Source organism: Saccopteryx bilineata, chromosome 4 (assembly GCF_036850765.1).
Source record: "Saccopteryx bilineata isolate mSacBil1 chromosome 4, mSacBil1_pri_phased_curated, whole genome shotgun sequence".
NCBI classification, from domain to species: domain Eukaryota; kingdom Metazoa; phylum Chordata; class Mammalia; order Chiroptera; family Emballonuridae; genus Saccopteryx; species Saccopteryx bilineata.
The window spans coordinates 43,923,603-43,947,669 of NC_089493.1; the positions used below are offsets into that span (position 1 = coordinate 43,923,603).

General features: G+C 38.8%; 1 protein-coding gene across 1 annotated transcript in view; it reads right to left on the reverse strand.

The window, feature by feature from the left end:
- PELI2 (pellino E3 ubiquitin protein ligase family member 2) overlaps nucleotides 1-24,067 on the reverse strand; it is a 188,597-nt gene that overhangs the window by 15,142 nt on the left and 149,388 nt on the right. Inside the window, exon 3 of the mRNA XM_066274213.1 lies at nucleotides 14,399-14,500. Within this exon, the coding sequence (XP_066130310.1) occupies nucleotides 14,399-14,500 (102 nt within the window). The remainder of the gene's footprint in view (nucleotides 1-14,398; nucleotides 14,501-24,067) is intronic.

Consider the following 24,067-nt stretch of genomic DNA (forward strand, 5'->3'; position numbering starts at 1 on the left):
TATAAGGAAAGTATAAAGTATGGCTACTCCAAACTTATAAACAAACCTATCCTGAATCTCTATTGCAATGAAACTTAGAGGAGTAAAATGTGAAAAGTTCTAAAATTGCCTGGTTACCATACAAAACCCAGAGTTCTTCCAATGACACAGTCTGTGACCTCATTTCTGCCACCTCTGTGGAAGAGGGTAGTGCCTTTTTTTTTTAAAAAAAATGAGTGGTGGGGAGGCAGAGACAGACTCCCACATGCACCCCCGACCAGGATCCACCCAGCAAGCCTCTACCAGGCTATGCTCTGCCAGCTAGCTGGGCAGCAGGTCCCATGTGGCAACCAAGCAATTTTAGCGCTTGAGGCCGAGACCATGGAGCCATCCTCAGCGCCTGGGGCCAACTTTGCTAGAACCATCTGAGCCTAGGCTGACAGAGGAGGTGGAGGAGGGAGGGAGGGAAGGTTGGAGAAGCAGATGGTTACTTCTCTTGTGTGCTGTGGCTGGGAATCGAACCTGGGACTTCCACACACCAGGCCGATGCTGGTAGTGCCTTTTTTTAAATCATTTTTTAAATTAAATTTAATGCAGTGACAATGATAAATCAGGGTACATATGTTGAGAGATAATATCTCCAGATTATTTTGATACTTGATTATGCTGTATACCCCTCACCCAAAGTCAAATTGTCTTCTGTCACTTTCTATCTGGTTTTCTTTGTGCCCCTCCCCTCCCCTACCCCTTCTCTCCTTCCTCCCACCCTTCCCCCCACCCCCACCCCCATTACCATCACATTCTTGTTCATGTCTCTGAGTCTCATTTTTATGTCCCATCTATGTATGGATTCATATAGTTCTTAGTTTCTTCTGATTTACTTATTTCACTCCATATAATGTTATCAAGGTCCATCCATGTTATTGTAAATGATCCGATGTCATCATTTCTTATAGCTGAGTAGTATTTCATAGTATATATGTACCAAAGCTTTTTAATCCACTCGTCCGCTGACGGACACTTGGGCTGTTTCCAGATCTTCGCTATTGTGAACAATGCTGCCACAAACACGGAGGTGCATTTCTCCTTTTGGAGCAGTTCTATGGTGTTCTTGGGGTACATTCCTAAAAGTAGGATAGCTGGGTCAAAAGGCAGTTTGATTTTCAATTTTTTGAGGAATCTCTATACTGTTTTCCACAGTGGCTGCACCAGTCTGCATTCCCACCAGCAGTGCAGAGGGTTCCCTTTTCTCCACATCCTTCACTAGCACTTATTCTATGGTGTTTTGTTGATGAGCGCCATTCTGGCTAGTGTGAGGTGGTATCTCATTGTGGTTTTAATTTGCATTTCTCTAATGATTAGTGATGTTGAGCATTTTTTCATATGCCTGTTGGCCATCTGTATGTCCTCTTTGGAGAAGTGTCTATTCATTTCTTTTGCCCATTTTTGGATTGGATTGTTTGTCTTCCTCGTGTTGAGATTTACAAGTTCTTTATAAAGTTTGGTTATTAACCCTTTATCAGACGTATTGTCAAATAAGTTCTCCCATTGTGTAGTTTGTCTTTTTATTCTATTCTTATTGTCTTTAGCTGTGCAAAAGCTTTTAAGTTTGATATAGTCCCATTTGCTTATCCTGTCTTTTATTTCACTTCCCTGTGGAGATAAATCAGCAAATATATTGCTCCAAGAGATGTCGGAGAGCTTACTGCCTATGTTTTCTTCTAAGATGCTTATGGTTTCACGGCTTACATTTAAGTCTTTTATCCATTTTGAGTTGATTTTTGCAAATGGTGTAAGCTGGTGATCTAGTTTCATTTCTTTTGCAGGTAGCTGTCCAATTTTCCCAACACCATTTGTTAAAGAGGCTGTCTTTACTCCATTGTATTTCCTTACCTCCTTTGTCAAATATCAGTTGTTCATAGAGCTGTGGGTTTATTTCTGGGTTCTCTGTTCTGTTCCATTGATCTATATGCCTGTTCTTATGCCAGTACCAGGCTGTTTTGAGTACAATGGCCTTATAGTATAACTTGATATCAGGAAGTGTGATACCTCCCACTTTATTCTTCTTTTTTAAGATTGCTGAGGCTATTCGTGTCCTTTTTTGGTTCCATATAAATTTTTGGAATATGTGATCTATATCTTTGAAGTATGTCATTGGTATTTTAATTGGTATTGCATTGAATTTATGATTGCTTTGGGTAATATAGACATTTTAATGATGTTTATTCTTCCTAGCCATGAACACGGTATATGCTTCCACTTGTTTGTATCTTCCTTGATTTCTTTTATCAATGTTTTATAATTTTCCGAGTATAAGTCTTTAGTCTCCTTGGTTAAGTTTCCTCCTAGGTACTTTATGTTTTTGGTTGTAATAGTGAAGGGGATTGTTTCCTTAATTTCTCTTTCTGACTGTTCATTGTTGGCGTATAAAAATGCCTCTGATTTATGAGTATCTTTATTATATGTGGCTTAAGTGTCTGTTTGTCGCCGATAGCTTATTGGTTGCTTGCGTAACTATACTAGCCAATGGGGTGAAGTTGCCATGGCTGAACGCAAATTGAGTGGGTCAGGGGGAAGGTGAACATTTGTTTGCATTGGCAATCATCTGTTTTACATAAAAACTACGTCTTAACGTAATGTCTTTTAAGAATGTCTCCTAGAAAATACAGCACTGAAGAGGAGAGAAAAGGAGCTAAAGCTGCACAAAAACGGCTTTCTCGACAAAAAGAAACCACTGAGCAGAGAAAGACAAGGCTTGCTTCAGTCGCAGAGCAAATGCGTCTTTCTCAGCAAAATGAGACTGATGAGCATAGAGAAACAAGGCTTGCCTCAGATGCAAGACAAAAAAGCCTGTCTCGACAAAATGAGTCCCTTGAACAAAGGCAGGAGAGAAATGCAAAAAAAACGACAGAGTAATGCTGACCAAAACACAAAAAGGATTAAAACAGTTTCAAACGGAGAAGACAAACTAAATGATGATGTCTTAAATATCAGAGAAGGGAACGACACGACATATTTAAGTGTTGATTCCATTGTAGCTGATAATAAAGCGAGTGCCAACAACTTTCCAACGGAATTTTTAAATAGTCTGTCGCCTTCTGGCATGCCACCTCACAAATTGAGGTTAAAGATTGGAGCAATTATTATGCTGTTAAGAAATCTTAACACCAGAAGGGGTCTTTGCAATGGTATAAGACTAGAGGTTCTCCAATTGAAAACTAATGTCATAATAGCTAAGTCTTTGACTGGCTTATCTAAAGGTGAAATACATGTCATTCCAAGAATTGATTTGGCTCCATCTCAAACAGGGTTGCCGTTTCAATTGAGACGTAGACAATTTCCTGTAAAACTTGACTTTGCTATGACCATCAATAAGTCTCAGGGCCAAACGCTTAAGCGTGTTGGCATTTTTTTTACCTGAGCCTGCATTTGGACACTGTCAACTTTATGTTGCCTGTTCAAGAGTTCGTGAAAGAACGGATGTAAAATTAAAAATAATTGATGGTCCTCTGCAAGGCGAGCTTAAAAATGATGGAAAGATCTACACAAGAAATATTGTGTACAAAGAGATCTTTGACATGTGAATTAACATTTTATTATTTAAATCACCTTTATTTATTGAGCTAGCGGTGGCTCTTAAGAAATGTACTGCCAGTGGTTTCCTTCATTGCACTCTACTTTAAGCAATTAAGCAAGTAGAAGGGGGAAACCCCGTGGGGCAGTAAGCAAAGGGGCGTCCTCGCCGCCTGCCCTGGGTAATTCAGTTTGAATTAGCAGACACCTTTGCACAAATCATTTTAATTACAATTTATAATATCTAGAACAGCGGTCATTTTGTATGACCGTGGGGCCTTCTAGTTGATTTTATATCCTGCCACTTTGCTGAATTCATTTATCAGGTCCAGTAGTTTTTTGACTAAGATTTTAGGGTTTTCTATATACAATATCATATCATCTGCAAATAATGATAGTTTTACTTCTTCTTTTCCAACTTGAATGCCTTTTATTTCTTCTTCTTGTCTGATTGCTGTGGCTAGGACTTCCAGGACTATGTTAAATAAGAGTGGTGAAAGGGGGCACCCCTGCCTTGTTCTTGATCTTAGGGGGATTGCTTTTAATTTTTGCCCATTGAGTATGATGTTGGCTGTGGGTTTCTCATAGATGGCTTTTATCATGTTGAGGTATGTTCCCTGTATTCCCACTTTGCTGAGAGTTTTGATCATGAATGGGTGCTAGATTTTATCAAATGCTTTTTCTGCATCTATTGAAATTATCATGTGGTTTTCTCCTTCTTTTTGTTTATGTGCTGAATCACATTGATTGATTTATGAATATTGTACCAGACTTGCCTCCCCAGAATAAATCCCACTTGATCATGGTGTATGATTTTTTCCATATATTGTTGGATCCGGTTTGCTAATATTTTGTTGAGGATTTTAGCATCTATATTCATCAGAGATATTGGCCTACAATTTTCTTTCTTTGTGTTGTCTTTTCCTGGTTTTGGAATCAGGATTATGCTCTCCTCATAAAAGGAGCTTGAAAGTCTTCCTTCCTCTTGAATTTTTTGAAATAGCTTGAGAAGGATAAGAGTTAGTTCTTCTTTGAATATTTGGTAGAATTCAGTTGTGAAGCCATTAGGCCCTGGACTTTTCTTTGTTGGGAGTTTTTTGATAACTGTTTCTATCTCATTTGTTGTAATCAGTCTGTTTAGGTTTTCTGATTCTTCCATATTGATTTTTGGAAGATTGTATGTTTCAAGGAATTTGTCCATTTCATCTAGGTTGTCTAGTTTTTTGGCATACAGTTCTTCATAGTATTTTCTTACAATCCTTTGTATTTCTGTTGTGTCAGTTGTTGTTTCTCCACTCTCATTTCTAATTTTATTTATTTGAGTCCTCTCTTTTTCTTGGTGAGTCTAGTTAAAGGTTCATCGATCTTGTTTACCTTTTCAAAGAACCAGCTCCTGGTTTCATTGATCCTCTGTATTGTTTCTTTAGCCTCTATGTCATTTATTTCTGCTCTGATCTTTATTATTTCCTTCCTTCGACTAGCTCTGGGCTTTACTTGCTGTTCTTTTTCTAGTTTTTTTAGATGCAGGGTTAAGTTGTTTATTTGAGCTTTTTCTAGTTTCTTGAGGTGTGCCTGTAGTGCTACGAACTTCCATCTTAGTACTGCTTTTGCTGTGTCCCATAAATTTTGAGTTGATGTATTCTCATTGTCATTCGTTTCTAGGAATTTTTTTATTTCTTCTTTGATCTCATTCCTAATCCATTCGTTATTTAACAACCTTCTATTTAGTTTCCATGTGTTTGAGAATTTTTGAGCTTTTCTGTTGTGATTCATTTCTAGTTTCATGCCATTGTGATCAGAGAAAGTGCTTGATATGATTTCAATCTTCTTAAATTTGTTTAGAGCACTTTTGTGCCCCAACATGTGGTCTATCCTAGAGAATGTACCATGAGCACTTGAAAAGAATGTATATTCTGCTGCTTTAGGGTGAAAGATTCTGAAGATATCTATTAAATCGAGTTGATCTAGTTTGTCCTTTAAGTCTGCTGTTTCTTTGTTAATTTTCTTTCTTGAGGATCTATCTAGTGATGTTAGTGGGGCATTGAAATCCCCTACTATTATAGTATTGCTGTTGATCTCGCCCTTTAAATCCATCAAAGTCTGCTTTATATATTTAGGTGCTCCTATATTAGGTGCATAGATATTTATAATAGTTATATCTTCCTGTTGGATTACTCCCTTTATCATTATGTAGTGGCCTTCTTTATCTCTTACTATATCCTTTGTTTTAAAGTCCATTTTGCCTGATATAAGTATTACTACCCCAGCTTTTTTTTTCATTTCCATTTGTATGAAATGTTTTTATCCATCCTTTTACCTTCAATCTATGTGCATCTTTTGTTTTAGGGTGTGTCTCTTGTAGACAGCATATGTATGGGTCCTGTTTTCTTATCCATGCAGCTACTCTATGTCTTTTGATTGGATCATTTAATCTATTTACAATTAAGGTTATTATTGATATGTAGTTGTTTATTGCCATTTTATTCTTTAAAGCTGAATTCCTTTTTTGCTATATTCTTTTCCCACTTTGATCTGTTTACACCAAGCCCCTTAACATTTCCTGTAGCATTGGTTTGGTTGTGATGAATTCCCTGAGTTGTTTTTTGTCTGGGAAGATTTTTATTTCTCCTTCGATTTTAAATGATAGCCTTGCTGGATAAAGTAGTCTTGGTTGTAGGTTTTTGTTCTGCATTACTTTGAATATTTCTTGCCATTCCCTTCTGGCCTCAAGTGTTTCTGTTGAGAAGTCAGATGTCATCCTTATGGGGGCTCCTTTGTAGGTGATAACTTTTTTTTCTCTAGCAGCTTTTAATATTTTCTCTTTATCACTTAGCTTTGGTATTTTAATTATGATATATCTTGGTGTAGGTTTCTTTCAGTTTCTCTTTAATGGAGTTCTCTGTGCTTCTTGAATTTGTGAGAGTTTCTCCTGCATTAATTTAGGAATTTTTCAGTTATGATATGATTGAACAAAGTCTCTATCCCTTGTTCTTTCTCTTCTTCTTCAGGAACCCCTATGATGTGGATGTTATTTCTCTTCATGTTGTCACAGAGCTCTCTAAGAGTTTCCTCAGACTTTTTGAGTCTCTTTTCTTTTTTCTTCTCTGCCTTCTTGCCTTCATTGAAGTTGTCCTCCAACTCACTGATTCGATCCTCAGCTGTATCCATCCTGTTTTTCATTCCTTCCATTGTGGGCTTCATTTCTGATATTGTATTTGTCATTTCTGACTGATTCTTTTTTAATATTTCAATCCTTTTTTATACTTGCTATTTCTTTATTTAGGTGTTCATAATGACCATCCATTGTTGTTCTAAGATCCCTAAGCATCCTTACAATCATTATTTTGAACTCTGCATCTGGAAGTTTGATTATTTCCATATCACTCTGTTCATCTCCTGAAGGTTTCTCTTGTGGTTTCATTTGGATTGCACTTCTTTGTCTTCTCATTATCTGTGTTTGGGTGTTTTGTTTATAGAGTTGGTTGAGTCTAGGCTTGGTGTTGTCTGCCTCCAGTTTTCAATTGTGTTATTTCTAGGTCTTCTTGGGTTGGTATCAGCTATTATTTGTAATCCACTTTCGGATTTGGGCCACTTTGAAGTCTTATTTGTTTGTTTTCTTAACAGGTGATAGTCTTGTTTAATGATCTCAGCAGGGGGCTTCCTTGAAACTGTATCCAGGAATGCGATGGGTGTAACCTGAGACTTGGAAGGCCTCTTCCACCAACTAATCTCTCTGGGGGCAGGCTGTTTTTTCAGCTTCAGTAGGGGGAGGTGGATCTCAGATGTCCACGGAGAACTGAGTTACTGCCCCACCTCCCCACTTCTGGTTTTCAGCTGTGTCTTGTTGCGCTGATTGGAGCTGGAGAGATGTCTGGAGATCTATGATCCGGAAGCAATTCAGTCTTCTGTTTTGTGGTAGGATCAGTCCCTCCCCCAGCTATGGCCACCTGCAGCACAGATGAGTCAGCTTTTTAGGTCGTCTCTTGCATTCTTTTCCCCTTCACAGTCTGTCTCTCTCTCTCCTTTCCACTTGGGAGATAAGCCGGTCCTTTCAACACACCTCGCACCCTGGTTGCCAGGCAAGTGGCTGTGAGCAGTATTTTTTGCTCTTTTCCCTGGAATGAGAGCCCCTCTGGGTTCTCAGCCTCTGCCCCCCTCCGTTCCTGTAAGCAGGGGAGATTCAGGTGCTCCCTACCAGGTTTGTTGTGGCTTCTTTTTTGCTCCATGGTTTTTGAGAGCTGTTCTTGTAGTCCAGTGTTGGTTTTTCACGCTGATTTTTTCCTAAATTGATTTGTATTCCAGTTTGGTGTTGAGAGCTGGGCGTCTGTGCGTCTGCTTACTCCATTGCCATCTTCCTGCGAGTTCTGGTAGTGCCTTTTTAAGTTTTGTTACAATTCAAAGCTAAAAGTACACTCTAGTAGAATGTCACACAACTGCTCCTTGTCTATAGAGATTATCCTCTACATGAAAGGCCATTCTGATTTCTCCCAATGTATTAAATTAACGTCTTGATGAATTAACTGAAATTGACTGTAAACCACAACATTTTATTCCAAATGGAATATACTGCTAGAATCAATTATTTCAAGTCATGATACTTATCTAACTGGTCATGTAGGATTTGTTTATCAATTCACCTCCACTCAAAACTAACATGCAGAGTGCTAGTATAATTTTTATACTGGGGACAGAAACTTCATGGTGCTTTCGCCAGAAAAAAATTGAGTCACTCTCCTATTGAAAACTCACCCACTGGGAGAAAACTTGGATCCCGTCCTTTCTTTTGTTTATTGGATCAACTCTACATTACTTTAAGGGCAGTTATGTAGATAAGCCAAGATGTTTCTGAATTTCACCTGATATTCATACAGTAGCCATATGGAGAATTTTAATCCCTACTACTGATACAGACACATCATTCAGCACTTTTTTTTTTTTTTTTTTGTATTTTTCTGAAGCTGGAAACGGGGAGAGACAGTCAGACTCCCGCATGCGCCCAACCAGGATCCACCCGGCACGCCCACCAGGGGTGACGCTCTGCCCACCAGGGGACGATGCTCTGCCCCTCCGGGGTGTCACTCTGCTGTGACCAGAGCCACTCTAGCACCTGGGGCAGAGGCCAAGGAGCCATCCCCAGCTCCCGGGCCATCTTTGCTCCAATGGAGCCTTGGCTGCGGGAGGGGAAGAGAGAGACAGAGAGGAAGGAGGGGGGGGGGTCGAGAAGCAAATGGGTGCTTCTCCTATGTGCCCTGGCCGGGAATTGAACCTGGGTCCCCCACACGCCAGGCCGACGCTCTACCGCTGAGCCAACTGGCCAGGGCCTCATTCAGCACTTTAAATTTCAATATATATGAAAGTTTGAGTTTGCCTGGTTGTCAGTTGAAGTCAGTACAGAAACATTTGAAAGGGCCCCCCTCATGTTTCCCAGACCAATCCTTCCCATGTCTGTGGACCTGTAACACTATCTGGCTTCCCCTCTATGATAAGGACGAAATATTACTGCTGCTGCTACTCAAGACCAATCTCTACTGAAGCCAGAGATCCCAATATTCTCTACTTCCTATGGATTCTGGTCCTGATATTTGTATTTGTTCTTGTCCTCCCTCCCCCTCCATCATCAATTTCTTGAGACTGGAATCATGCCATCAGCTATCAAACAATCAAACATTCTGCAGCTTCTCAAACTGCCTCTGTGGAGTAAAGAACCCACTTTATTTTGGTGTTTATTTCTTTTAAATTTTAACTTGCCACTGATACCTTTTTTTTAAATTTTTTTTTATTTATTCATTTTAGAGAGGAGAGGGAGAGACAGAGAGAGAGAGAGAAGAGACAGAGAGAGACAAGGGGGGAGGAGCTGGAAGCATCATCTCCCGTATGTGCCTTGACCAAGCAAACCCAGGGTTTCGAACCGGCGACCTCAGCATTTCCAGGTCGACGCTTTATCCACTGCGCCACCACAGGTCAGGCACCACTGATACCTTTTAAAAAATATAATAAAAATGAGTATTAGAAAAATGATCACTTGTTTAGATATTTCAGGAATACCAAACTGCTTGAAGAGTTTCCGATTTCCTACTCATCTCACTCTGTACTATTAACAGACATTTTGGGGCTCTGCTAAGTACAGTTTGAGTAGCGCTATTCTAGACTAGTCTCTCATCTTTAGAACACTCCTTTGCCCACAAGCAACCCTCAAACTATTGCCTCATTTCTCTGATTCACTTAACAGCAATACTTCTTGAAAAACTGTCACTAGTTACTACCTCCATTTCCTTATCCTCTTTAACTTCTCTCCTCAGCCCACTCTCCCACAGCTCTACTGAGACCACTCTGGCTGAGGTTTCCAGGGCTTATAATCAGCCAGCATATCCTGGCACACTGTACCTGGTATTAAATAATAAAATCCTTTCTAGGCTAGTCAGTAAATAGCTCCCTGCCCTTCTCTTTCTGTGCCTTAGGTAATCTCATCAAATCATGTTTATTAGCCACAAAGCTCTGCTCTCTCCCCTGAGCTTCAGACTGGTTCATCCAATCTCCACTTGGATGTCTAATAAGCATCTCAAGTGTAACATGTTCCAAACAGAACCTAGATCCCCTTCAACCCCCAGATTCCCTAGGTCAGTGGTCTCCAACCTTTTTTGGGCCACGGACTGGTTTAATGTCAGAAAATATTTTCATGGACTGGCTTTTAGGGTGAGATAGATAAATGTATCATGCGACTAAGACAAGTGTCAAGAGTGAGTCTTAGGATGTAATAGGGAATATGGTCATTTTTAAAAAATAAAACATCGTTCAGACTTAAATATAAATAAAACGAAAATAATGTAAGTTATTTATTCTTTCTCTGAGGACCAGTACCAAATGGCCCACGGACTGGTACCGGTCCACAGCCCTGGGGTTGGGGAACACTGCCCTAGGTCAATGACTGACACATCCAATGTGCTATAGCTAAAAATCAATACTCAAGAATTATCCCTGATTCTTTTATCCACACCCATGTTTAAGCTTGTGTAAATCCTGTCAGCTCTACCTCCAAAACACATCTCTCCCCACCTCAGTTCCAGGTACCATCCGCTCTTACTTGGACTGCATTACCTTAGTTTCCAAACTGGTCTTCAAGTTTCACATAGGCCTCCTACATTCTCCTCTATATACAGTAGTTGGAGAGGTCTTTTAAAAACATAAATCAGGTTATACCTCTTTCTTATTTAAAATCCCCCAACAGCTTCTCCCAAACTTGTAGACTAAAACTCAAGTTCTTTACTTCCCCTAAAAGATCTACCTTTCCTGGCCTCTGCCTGCCTTTCCAAGGTCCTCCTTTCCTTTCCCTCTTCCACTCTGCTCCTGTCTAGGGGCAATGGTACCTTGCCTGGAATGCTTGCTTGTTTGTGCTCTGTTTGCCTCCTCTAGAATGTAGGCTCCACCAGAGGGGAGCCAGAGCTGCTATGTACAGGAACTAGGTGAGTACCTGACACATAGAATGCACTCAAGGAATGAAACTGATGAACAGAAGATTATGACAATGAGCTTGAATGCTGAGATACACACACACAAACACACACATTTAGAAATAACAAAAAAATGTTGATATTCTTAAATATTTTTCTCAACTATGTAGATACTAATCTTACTATCTAAATGACAATAAACCAACTAAATTAAAAAACTAAACAAACAAAAACTGAAAACACAAAGCATCACAGCACCCAGGTCAAAACCCATGAAGCTGAGAAATCAAGAGAGATTTCTACCATTCACAATGGCTTCAGGACCTGGTCACTTTCCTCACCCTCATGATCAGAATGTATTTGGCATTATATTAAAAGGGCTCTGTAAGACATTTCACCACTCCCTTTGATTGCTTTAATACAGTATTTTCTTCCTTATATTTTACTTCCTCAAGAGCTACACCTTTTTTTTCCCCCTCTATCCCTATTCTAAAAAATAACTACTAACATCTTATTCTCACTAGGTTAACTCAAGACCTTCTCACCCTTAACCCATCTCTAAAATTCAGACCTATTTTTAATGATTTTCTTCAGGTAGTAGTATTTCTGAATTCTGAGCCTACTATCTGATTCCAACGTGGGAAATAAAGCACAAGGCCCCCTTTTGGTTCCTTCTGTGTTCTGACTTCAAATGTTCAATTAACCTAGAAATAATTTTAATGTATAATGGCTAAAAATAAACAGCCCTCAACACCAAGGTCCATACTTGAGAAATATAAATGCTAGAGTGCTTTTTGCTCAGTAATTTTTTTAATCAGTGGTAGACATTTGAGATATAAATTTGTTAAAAGAAGGAAAAAGTTAAAATAAGCTTGATTTCTCAGGGCCTTTTAAGAGTTGCTTAATTCTACTCTGCTTAGAGTGATCTGATATTAATCCTCCAACATGTTCAGTTATGCTGTGACTGGATTCAAATTACTTTAATGAATATAACAAATATTGTGTTTTCTTAATTAAGCTACATTTTTGTTGAACTAGCATGCTTTATTTAAAGAGGCTAAGCTGGTACTATGTAGAGGATGTAGAAATCAGGAGACTAAAATCTTAGCTCTGCCACTAATGCCTTCTATCCTTAAGTTACTTTCAAAGAGCCAGACTACTCAGCTATAAAATGAAAAGGTTAGTAGTATATGGTATTTCTCCGTGTGGTCCATGAACCTCTGAGGGCCCCTAAAGCACCAGGTACATGTAGCCAAAATTGTTTTCGTAATAAAAAAGATGCTACTTGCCTTTTCCACTGGGCTGACATGTGTTCTGATGAGGCTAAAGGAATGGTGGGCTTGAGCAGGAATCAAAGCAGTAGCACCAAACTGTACTAATTGTCATGGTACTCTTTACTGCCATGCATGTGCATTTTTTAAAAAAATGCCAATTTCAGTTAAGTATGCTTTTGATGAAGCAGTAAAAAATTATTAATTTTATTAAATCTTGCATCTTTTAGTATTCTGTGTGACAAAATGGCAAGTCTGTGTAAAGCACTAAGACGCTGTTAACAGTATGAAGGTTCCTCAAAATATTTAAAATAACTACCATGTGACTAGCACATGGGTTTTATCCCAAACAACTGAAATCAGGATCTTAAAGATATATTGTCCACCCTTCCGCACTGTGTTCATTGCAGCATTATTTGTAATAGCCAAGATATGAAAACAACCTGTCAACTGGTGAATGGATAAAAGAAATTCTGGTATATACATACAACAGAATACTATTCAGCCTTAAAAAGAAGAAAGTCTTGCCATATAAGTATTACTTAAACATTTAATTATACTAATTTAATATTTAATGATTAATATACTATTTAAAATTTAATATTTTAATACCATTAATTATTTACTTTATTACATTCAACATTAAATAATTTTAATTGAATATAACACTACCAATGGCTCAATATTTAAGAGTATTAATATTTCATTCATTAAATATGTTGGGAACTCTTTCTGCATCTGCACATAGAGTTTTTTCTTATTCTATTTTATAATCTTGGAGGCCCCAACGGTATGGCTGTACCCTTCTATCACTAAACCATGCTGAATCAATAACTTGACAAAAGTATCATTTTGCATGTATGTAGGACGATCAGGGAAATCTCTATGAAGAGAAGAGGTTTAGGAGGAGAAGAGCTGAGTCTAAGAGTGTATTTTCTATTTTTCACAGGTATTTCCAAATCATGGAGGCCGTACTAATTTATAGCATGTAGGAGAGTATCTCCTCATATCCCTGACAAAACCTTTTGGATTTTTGTTGATCTGATAAGTGAAAAATGCTATCTGTGTGATTTGAATTCCCACTTCTCTTTTCATAAGTGAGGTTCACCACATTTTCTTATTTGTAAGAGTTATTTATATCCCTTTTTGATGTTAGTATCTATGAAACTTTTTGGACATTTGTTTCAACACCATTTAATCAATAATTTAACTCTCCATATAGAAGTGCAAAGCCTTATGGTTTCCAATTTGTATTTGCTTTTTAAATTTTTATTAGCCTTAATTTTAATTTCCTGTTGTTTTAAAGTACAAAATCATTGATCTAGTAATTCTCTTTTTAAATTAATGATGACTTTTCCCCTTTTGTTATATCCTTCTTTCTCCTTCCTTTTGCTGTATTTCTGGACTTTCTGTTACATATCACTAAAACTAGTACTGAACCTATCCTCTACTTTCTTACTGTCTTCTAAAAAACTTTTTGAGATAAATGTTTAGTTCCTTGACCCTTCCTTCCAAATAATAAAAGCACTTGAGTTTTTACATTTCTCTTGAGTATGCTGTCAGTCATATATCATAAGTTTTGCTATATAATGTTCCTAGTTGTTTTTAAAAAGGCCTAAAATTATAGTTTTGATATCATCTTTGATTCAAGTGGCATTTAGAAAGTATTTTAAACATGTTGGCTTTTAAAAGTAGCTGGCTATAAAATTTTTATTCTTGCCCTGGCCAGATAGCTCAGTTGGTTAGAGCATCAGCCTGAAGCACAGAGGTTGGTGGCTTGGTCCCTGATTAGGGCACATACAGGAACAGCTCGGTGTTCCTGTATCTTTCTCTCCCTTCCTCCTCGCTGAATAAATAAAAATGAAAATAAGATTTTTCTTGTTATTAAAGTCTATTTTTATTGCATTGAGATCTAAGAATGTAGCTTTCATAATTTATTTTTGAAGTTTTAGAATTAAATTTTCTTAGTCTTTCAGAAACCAAATAGCAATAATTTTTATATTATCCTCCCCTCTTTCCTCTTGGGTATCACCAAAGGTTGATATACCAAAAGTTCTGATTACATTTCAAAATACAGAGCTAAAGAATGATGTCCTAAAATTTCCATTAAAAAAAGAAAAATGTTACCTGAAACATATCTATATCTTTATCATGTGCGTACTCGACCACCACAGTCTGATTTCTTGACAGAGTGTATGATATACTGTGTTGACCTTTGCAGCTGATAGCCTAATAATGAAATAAAAAAAAAGTTTATTACAATTTCATTTCAACAACTGAACCACAATTTTGTTTGTAGTAAAGAGACATCATTCTACCAGAAAAACCCAACACAAACCATCATTCTTCTAACACTCAGAGACTGTCCCTGTCTGTGCCCTGCATTACAGAGCATCCAATAGTCACAATTCAAATATTAACAAATATTCTATCTTAATATAAATAATATTTTAGCCTGTCCAGGTGGTGGCACAGTGGATAGAGCATTGACCTGGGACTCTGAGGACCCAGGTTTGAAACCTTGAGGTTGCTGGCTTGAGTACAGGCTCATCTGGCTTGAGTGCAGGGTCGCCCACTTGAGCATGGAATCATAGACATGATCCCATGGTCGCTGGCTTGAGCAAAGGGTCACTAGCTCGGCTAGAGCCCCCTGGCTAAGCCACGAGTGAGAAGCAATCAATGAACAACTAAAGTGCAACAACTATGAGTTGATGCTTCTTATCTCTATCCTTTCCTGTCTCTGTCTCTGTATCTCATGCTATTATATATATATAAATTATATTTATAATATTATATGTAATATTATATATAATATATGTAATATTTCACTTATTTCAATTCAAAGCTAATCACTAATTTGCAAGACTTGATTTAATCATAGTTCCAGAAAAACATACACTTTCTCTGTTACCTTAACTCAGTGGTAGAGCTTTAATTCTACCATAATGTTTAAAATATTAAATAATATTTAAATTTTTAAAACTTACTTTATTCTACAATTAAGTCAATAATATTTTGTTGTAATATTTTTCCTGTGTAATAGAGATTATAATAATAGTAAAAGAGTCAATTAAAAAACTGTAAATGTTCTGTAAGAATTCTACATAATAAGGAACTTTTTTTGGTGATAGAGACAGAGAGAGGGACAGATAAGGACAGACAGACATGAAGGGAGAGAGATAAAAAGCATCAATTCTTCGTTGCGGCTCCTTAGTTGTTCATTGATTGCTTTCTCATATGTGCTTTAACACAGACATGAAGGGAGAGAGATGAGAAGCATCAATTCTTTGTTGCAGCCCCTTAATTGTTCATTGATTGCTTTCTCATATGTGCTTTAATGGGAGGCGTGGGGGGGCTACAGCAGACCGAGTGACTCCTTGCTTAAGCCAGCAACCTTGGACTAGTGAGCCTTGCTCAAACCAGATCAGCCTGCGCTCAAGCCGGTGACCTTGGGGTTTCAAACCTGGGTCCTCAGCATCCCAGTCTGATGCTCTATCCACTGTGCCACCACCTGGTCAGGCAATAATAAACTTTTCTAGCTGATAATCATTCTTTTACTCTGTTGTAGATCTTATTTAAATCTTCTATAAGCAGTTGCTTAACTCAGATATTTACTAAATTAATAAATAAGGTAGCTAAGCTAGTTTTATCTTTTATCTTTTATATTTTTAGACTAAAGTTAATAGTCTTTTTGAAAAACTCTAGAAACCAATAATACAATAATGTTCTTATTTTCTTCATAATGATATACCATATTTCTCCAGGTATAAGACGCACATTTTTCTGAAATTTTGGGGGTCTAAAAACTGGGTGCATCTTATACAGCAGTTGTAGTTTTACTTGCATTTTCTGCTTTTCCGCACTTGTTTTTGCGCTCATTGTTGAAAACAGTGATTCAGACACAGATGAGGACAAGCTAATGGATGGGAGTTTTGACAGCGATGAAGAGTTGTATGAATTTTATGATGAATAAAACTTGAGTTCAATAACTTTATGCATACATTTTTTTTTTCAAAACTCAGGCCCCCAAATTAAGGTGCATCTTATATATGGGGAAATATGGTAGCTGAACACATCTTAAATTGTGGTCACATACTTCTAAGTTTCTAAATTAACAACTAAGTTTACTTAACTTGTACTTCAAATTACTTCATTACATTTAATCCATTCTACCTTAACTTACCTTCATTTTCACTCTTTTACAGTAAGAATAATAAAACTTTAATAAGCCTACCTATTAAACACTTACTGAAGATGATACTATATGGAGAGCAAAAAAGCATTTGGAAGTAGATGGACATACATAGCATGTTAATGAAAACGCTTGAACATTTATATTTGGCTAATATAACTGCTTAAGTAAGAAAGAATGCAAACAGTCCAAATCAAGTATGAAGTTAGCCTGGTTCATCTCATGGTTATTTACTCATCTGCGCCGACAAACTGCATGACTGAACTGATGTTTTATTGTATGCACTTAAGATAATACAAACTTTAGAAATAATAATTTATATATTTACTATGATCAGGAATCTAAAAAGTACTTCTTATACTGCTCAAGTTCAGTAACAAATATAATCTTAAATTTTTATTGGTATGAGTGAGATAAATTCAAAGTATTGATAAAATGACATTTTTTGAAAGCTAAATTAATACAGTACTATTTCCAACTTAAGATGAGTGAATGTTTATCTTTACACTTAAGTTAAAAAAAAACCACCTTAAGAAAAATAATTTTATTAAACTCAAACTTACAAAACAAATAACCAGGAAGTAACTATTTACACAATAGTTTATTTTAGGGTTTCTCAAAGTGTTTATCACATTTACAAGTATGCGATTTACAAATATATCAACTCAAACACAACTTTCCTGGCATACATGTTACATGAAATAAGAATGTCTGTAGTTTGACAACTGTCTGCAGAATAAGTAGTAACCAATGCCATAATACAACACTTTTCAAAAAGTTGTACATTTTTGTATGATGGCACTTTCTTAAGCAGTGTTTCTCAAACTTCTACCAAAGTTGTCTTAACTGACGGTTACCCAAACATCTGGAGACATGTGGAACAGCAGCCCTGAAGTAAAGTTTCTCATGCATAAAACATCTTACCTTAAAATTGCTATAAATTCTGTATTTGAATTGATAGCATGCTCATAGTTTTTACATTTAAACAGGTCTTCCAAATTGGTTGGGACCTCGGTGCCCAGGAAGACTCAGTGTGCTACCCCATGACCTCACACCGCTCTGGGCACGTTCCCGCCAGTTCTGAGCCACTGACAGGCACCAGAAATAGCCCTTTTATAGGTGGTCAGTTGTTACTGGGCCCCATTTTTCTAAGGTATTTTATTTTAAAATTATTTTCCTGACTCAGACTATTATAAGCCTATGAAACATATAAAAAAGTCTTTTTATAGAGAAATTGGCGCCATACCTGGGAACTGCCCACAGCACAGAGAAATACAAAGTAGTAGGTGGACCCCTGCCTGACCAAGTCAAAACAAGGAAGAAAGTGCAGGGACTGAGGCCGCGAATGCCTGACCCTGGACATAATTTTGAGCCCATTAAAGAAAATTTACCATTTCAAACTCCTGCTAGTTTTCTTTTTTTAATGTGGCTAAATCTGAACCACCAGAGTTAGAAAAGGTCAATGCTTTGGGATTAGAAAAACACTTTTCCTGAGACTTTTTGATTAAAGGAAGTCCCAGCAGAGAGCTAGCTGCATTCCAGAAGCCTCTGGATTTGGGAAAGACTTGGAAATGGGAACAGAGATCTGCAGGGAGAAACAAGGCCCAGAAGGTGGTGAGTGGCCCAAGCCAGCGGGCAATGTACTCCCCTGTAGCTGGGATGGCGGAGGGAGGAGGTGAGACAGCCACCTCTAACTTGCTTCCAGCACCCGGTTCTGCAGTGATTTCCCTGTTAATGCAGAGCTGGAGCCGGGAGGAAGCCAGTCTGCAAGGAGCCGTGAGTGCTGGGCCCTGGGGCTCAAACAGCTGCGCCCACAGGGAGGAGAAGCGTCTTGATGAGGAGACCTAGAAGCCTGGGATTTAAGCCAGGATTGAGATTTGGAGCAAAAGGTGGCAGTCAGAACCAGGACACCTACGGCCATCACTGGGAGAGGTGCCCAATTCCCTTGATGACATGAATTAGAACTCACAGAATCTTGTTTGCATGTTATAGAGTCCAGAGTGGGGCCAGATTTGTGTGGTTAGGGAAAGCTAACGGGGAAGTTTAAGCTTCACATCAGTTCTTGCTTTCTTTCTGGAAGTATATAAGGCATTATTAAGCTTTTTTATTTGGTTAGAGGTATCAATTTTTCGACAATACTTTTTAACATTTAAAAACAGACTTAAACAGGACTTTCAGAAATACTGCTTTTCAGCAAATTCCAGATTTACTGACCTGACTGAGTCAATCATTTCAGGTATTATGGAAATAAAAATTTCCCAAGGCATCAAGTTGTTTTGAAATCTATTTCTGAAATACCAGAGAGTAAGTTAGGCCTTCTCTTGGCACTCACTATAATTTAGTTCAAACACAATTACTATAACAATGTGATTTTACTATACTAACTCAAATTTGGAAATTAAACACTTTAAAATTATAAGGAAGACCAGCTTAACCATCTTGCCAGATAGACAATAGTGATTTCCCATATTCACTTTTCTATTGTGAATAGAGGCAGCATTGCTGACTCCCTCTCACAACACTGTCAGTGCCTCAAAGGCAGACCTCCAATCATCTACTCTTCCATCCCCCGCACTGGGGGCATGTAGGCATTCAGTGAACTCAGATGAATGCACAAGCTGCTACAGATACAAGATGAGATACAGAGCTTCTTTCCTCAGGTCTTGCCCCTCTCCTCCCACTTTTCACCAGTAAAGGTACCATTAGTGCCTCTCTCAGCCCCAGTTTACTACGTGTGAATTTCATACAGTTAAAAATATCACAATTGGACAATTACAGATTAGATAATTACAACTGCAGATCCACAGAATAAAGGATTCCAACTTTATCCAGCTTAAGAATTTAAGCACTACTCTGTAATCTCGGATGCCCAAACCATGCCTTTTATTTTTTATTTTTTAATTTTTTTTTTTTTTTGTATTTTTCTGAAGCCGGAAACGGGGAGAGACAGTCAGACAGACTCCTGCATGTGCCCGACCGGGATCCACTCGGCACGCCTACCTCGGGCAACGCTCTGCCCACCAGGGGGCGATGCTCTGCCCCTCCGGGGCGTCACTCTGCCGTGACCAGAGCCACTCTAGCGCCTGGGGCAGAGGCCAAGGAGCCATCCCCAGCGCCCAGGCCATCTTTGCTCCAATGAAGCCTTGGCTGCGGGAGGGGAAGAGAGAGACAGAGAGGAAGGAGGGGGGGGTGGAGAAGCAAATGGGCGCTTTTCCTATGTGCCCTGGCCGGGAATCGAACCCGGGTCCCCCGCACACCAGGCCGACGCTCTACCGCTGAGCCAACCGGCCAGGGCCCAAACCATGCCCTTTCTGAGAGCAAATACTTTCTTTCTCTACCTGAAGGTCTATGTTTTTGGAGTTTTACCCTGCTCATGTCACAGGCTCAGCTCAGCCATCCTCTGCCATTCAGGGGGAACAGCTAGAATTGATTATCCTGGTTCAACTTTAAATGTCAGAAAGCTTTCTGAGCCTCCAGATTCTAAAACAAACACGGTTCGTAATGTCTATAGAATTTTCTTCCTCATATAAACTCATATGTACACACACACATATGGCACTTATAAAGATGTATAATGTGTAATGATACCAGAAAGGCAATCCTGCAAGATGCATAATGGGAGAGATACATGTCTTCATGGCAGCAGCCAAAGAGCCTTCATCCACATTTTAAAAGTATAAGGGAAATAACCAAATCTTTTATTTGTTAAGAAGCAGTAGGCTTAGCTCTCAATCACAAAGTAAAAGGGAATAAGCCTACTGAGAAACTGGTTTCTAGAAAATACTAATTTATCATAGTTATGATTTTTAGCCCATTTAATTCCAGCTCTAATAAGCTGCTAGAGGGGCACACAGTCACTGCGGGGAGAGAAAATAGAATTCATCACTGTGGCAGATGTTGGTTACCTGCCTAATGTCTTTCTTCCTGTTAGCAGAGCTGGTTCCTACGAAAAAGCATGAGCACTCCATGGCCTGCTCTCCCAGTCTCCTCTGAGGCTCACACATGGAAATGTGACCCAATCCCAACCAGTGTGGTGCTGGGGATGGCAGACATCAAGCGAGATTCTTTCCTTTCTACGTCAATAAAAAATTAATGTGATACTTGGAGCTGAGGCGGCTATCTTGCAACATGAGAGGGAAGTCAAAGACTCTCAAAGAAGCAGACTGGGCACTGGCATCTTTGATTTGAACCAAATCTGAAATTACCTGCCCCAGATTTTTATGAGAAAAATGAGGGGTTTAGGTTGACTTATGGTTGGGTATTTATTACTTGCAATTCAAAGTATCGTTACATTTGGCACTTTTTTTCTTTCCTGGGTTTCCTATTTCAGTCAATAGCACAGCCATATTACCAATCACTGAGACTTAAAAGTTTCTTGTGATTTCGAAGTCCTCTCTAAACACTGTCGTCCATATACGATTAGCATTATTACCATAATATTTTATCTATTGGTGAGTCAAAGCCAGGCTCACTAATTTTACTGCATTAAGGCAAAAGTCAAATACAAAGTAGGAGAAACTATATGCAACACTTCACTTTTTCTACTCAAATGCAAAGTAGTTGCTGGGAACCAGTAATTACAAAACTAATTTATTCCCCAAAGAAGTTTTACAATCAGCTCCTTGATCACCCATAACTTTCCACTTTGGAGAGTAAATATAATCTAACTCATCTTCCCTTGAATCTGGACTGCCCTTAGTAACTTGTTCAACAGAATTCAGTGTAAGTGACGTGGGCACTTTGAGGCTCGGTCAGAAGAAGCCTGGCAGCGCCCCCGTGCCACCCCTCAGCAGATGCTTTTGGAGTCCTGAGCCATCACAAAAGGAGCCCAAACTAGGAGGAGAGTCCATGGAGACTGAAATGACACGTGAGTGAAGGAGCTATCTTCAAAACAAATTCTTTAGTTTCAAGAGCCCCAGCATTTGCCATGTGGACCAGAGACAAATTGCCTATGTGTGTCCATCCCAAATTCCTGACCCTCATGAAATTATGAAAAAAATCAGATAGTTTTTGCTAAACCACTAAGGTTTTGCAGTAGTTAGCTACACAACAAAAGACAACTGAACCAATCAGTTTTTAAGGCCTACTGGTACCAGGGCATCTTCCTGATTTGTTAATATTTATGGTAAGCCACATAAGACATTAGGGTGATTTTTGTGTTCACCTTAACCACACCCAAGGCATGGAATAGGTTCAGGTAACAGAGCACTCTTACACAGAGCAAGAGTTGTGTTTCTAAAGGGAGTTCCACGTGCTCCTAAATGCATGTTAGGAGGCTGTCTGTGGTTAGAGAAAATAAATATTTTTACTGAGATAATCTTCAGTTGTTGAATGACTGAGATGTGAAGATAATTTTGTATTAGTATTTATGTTATAAAATTAATATTTAGAGATTAATATATAAAAGAAATTGGGATAGTAGTTAAAGCATTTCTAGGGGTGCCAAAAGCTACCAGGCATGTCATGTGGACAATATTTAGTTCTTACACATTTGGAACAGGAAGAGAAGGGATACTAGAAAGACAGGAGAAGAAAATAACTAGTTATGTTAGAAGGTATGAAACTAAACTTTGGCAAACCACATGTAGTATATACTATACTAACAGGGCAGTCCTTACAAAACTAGACTCAGCCTCATTTAAGGGAGTGTGTGTGTGTGTGTGTGTGTGTGTGTGTGTAAATCTGAGTTTCAAATGGAAATTCTTTTTCTTCAAATCCATATTCTAGTTTTTCTATTACCATGTCTTAGACCCAAATGACTCAGGGTTTAACAATCTTGTCCAGAGGTCCTGGACACTGACTATTACAGAATTGCAGTCTCTGCTCCTGGGTTACACAGTGTCTGACTACATCAAATGAAAGACTTTTTGGAATCAGCAATAGCTTGCATATCTTCTCTCCTCCATGAATAGATATAAGAAGTACTGTTGTTCTGCTTCTCAAAAGAGAGGGCCAGAGACCTGGTATGGCTTATGCATTGAAGAACCCTTTTCCAGATGAATCTCAAGGTTTCACAGAGCTGCTCTGAAGTGCTCTGCATCATGTGTCTGAATATGGTGGTATTCTGTGATGCTATTTCACTGCACCCCATCCTTCAGTTTCCAACAAAACACCCCCAAAAGAAGCCAAAGATGCTCTAATAGCCCACTTGCTGGGGACAAACCTAGAAAATGTCCTGCACACTCTACTCATAGAGCTAGTGAGCTCTTTGTCTTTGGGTTTCACCAAGAAACATATAAGCCTACGTTCTCAAGTCTTCAAAATGATGCCCACAACTTGTACTCTTCAAGAAGGTTTGGTAGAGTGAATATGGGCTTCCCCAGGCAATTATTCTCATGTTTTAGGCAGGTTTATTTTCAGCCACCTTAATTGTAAATTCTAATTTATAAATTAACATTTCAGCCCATTATATAATTAAAATAAATAACTGCAGAACTATTGCTGCAGAAAGGACCTGATAAAATGAAAAAATGACTCCATTGGCCTCTCAGGGCTGTTCTGGTTACTGAAGACAACCATTCTATGACAGTGCATTGTTACAGAAACAACGTTTTAATTGGTATGGGAAGACATAATAATGGAATATTTGGAGGTAGAACTGAATGAGGCCAATGAATCAAAACTTTTTCGTTCAAAAACAACTTCTTATGTTTATGTTTATGACAGAAATGTGCACATTTATTAGAAAATGACAGTTTGCTGTCTATGGTGCAGCAGCTTAGAAATAATTGCAGAATGGTTTAGTATGCAGCACTGTGCACACTGTGGTAGGCAGTAAGGGGGGGGGGTACTAGAGGGTACCAGCATATACGGTTACATGATAGCTGGCCCATGAGGTCACTGGCAGTGCATTGCTTCCCTGCACTATCCACTGACAATCAGCATATGGCTGAAGGGCAGAAGAAAAACATTCATGCCAGGTGGTTGTCTCAGTATGATTACTTGATTTATCCTGCTGAGCTCCAAGTTCATATGTACTTTAGGAAGAAAGAATAAGACCATGTTTAGATACTACAGAGATCAACTTGGTTAGTGGGTTCTTTCTTTTTTTCTTCTTTTTTTTAGTGAGAGGAGAGGAAGCAGAGACAGACTCTCACATGCATCCCAACCAGAATCCACCCAGCAAGCCCATTAAGCGGTGATGCTCGGCCCATCTGGGATCCTTGCTCCATTGCAACCAGAGCCATTTTTAGCGCCTGAGGCGGAGGCCATGGAGCCATCTTCAGCACCTAGGGCCAACTCACTCCAATCCATCCATGGCTGCAGGAAGGGAGGAGAGGGAGAGAGAGAGAGAGAGAGAGAGAGAGAGAGAGAGAGAGAGAGAGAGAGAGAAGTGACGGGCAACGGGGGGTGGTGGAGAAGCAGATGGGCACTTCTCCTGTGAGTTCTGACCAGGAATTGAACCTGGGACATCCACATGCTGGGCTGACACTGAGCCAACTGGCCAGGGCCGTTTAGTGGGTTCTGATGTTGAGAAAACACCACACTGGACCCCAGGTCTGAATCCTACCTAGATCAGTCACTCACCAAATGTAACCAAATCACATAAGCTCTCTGAGGTTTTTTTTTTTATCATTATCTGTCTATTTCATCATAGAGGAAGT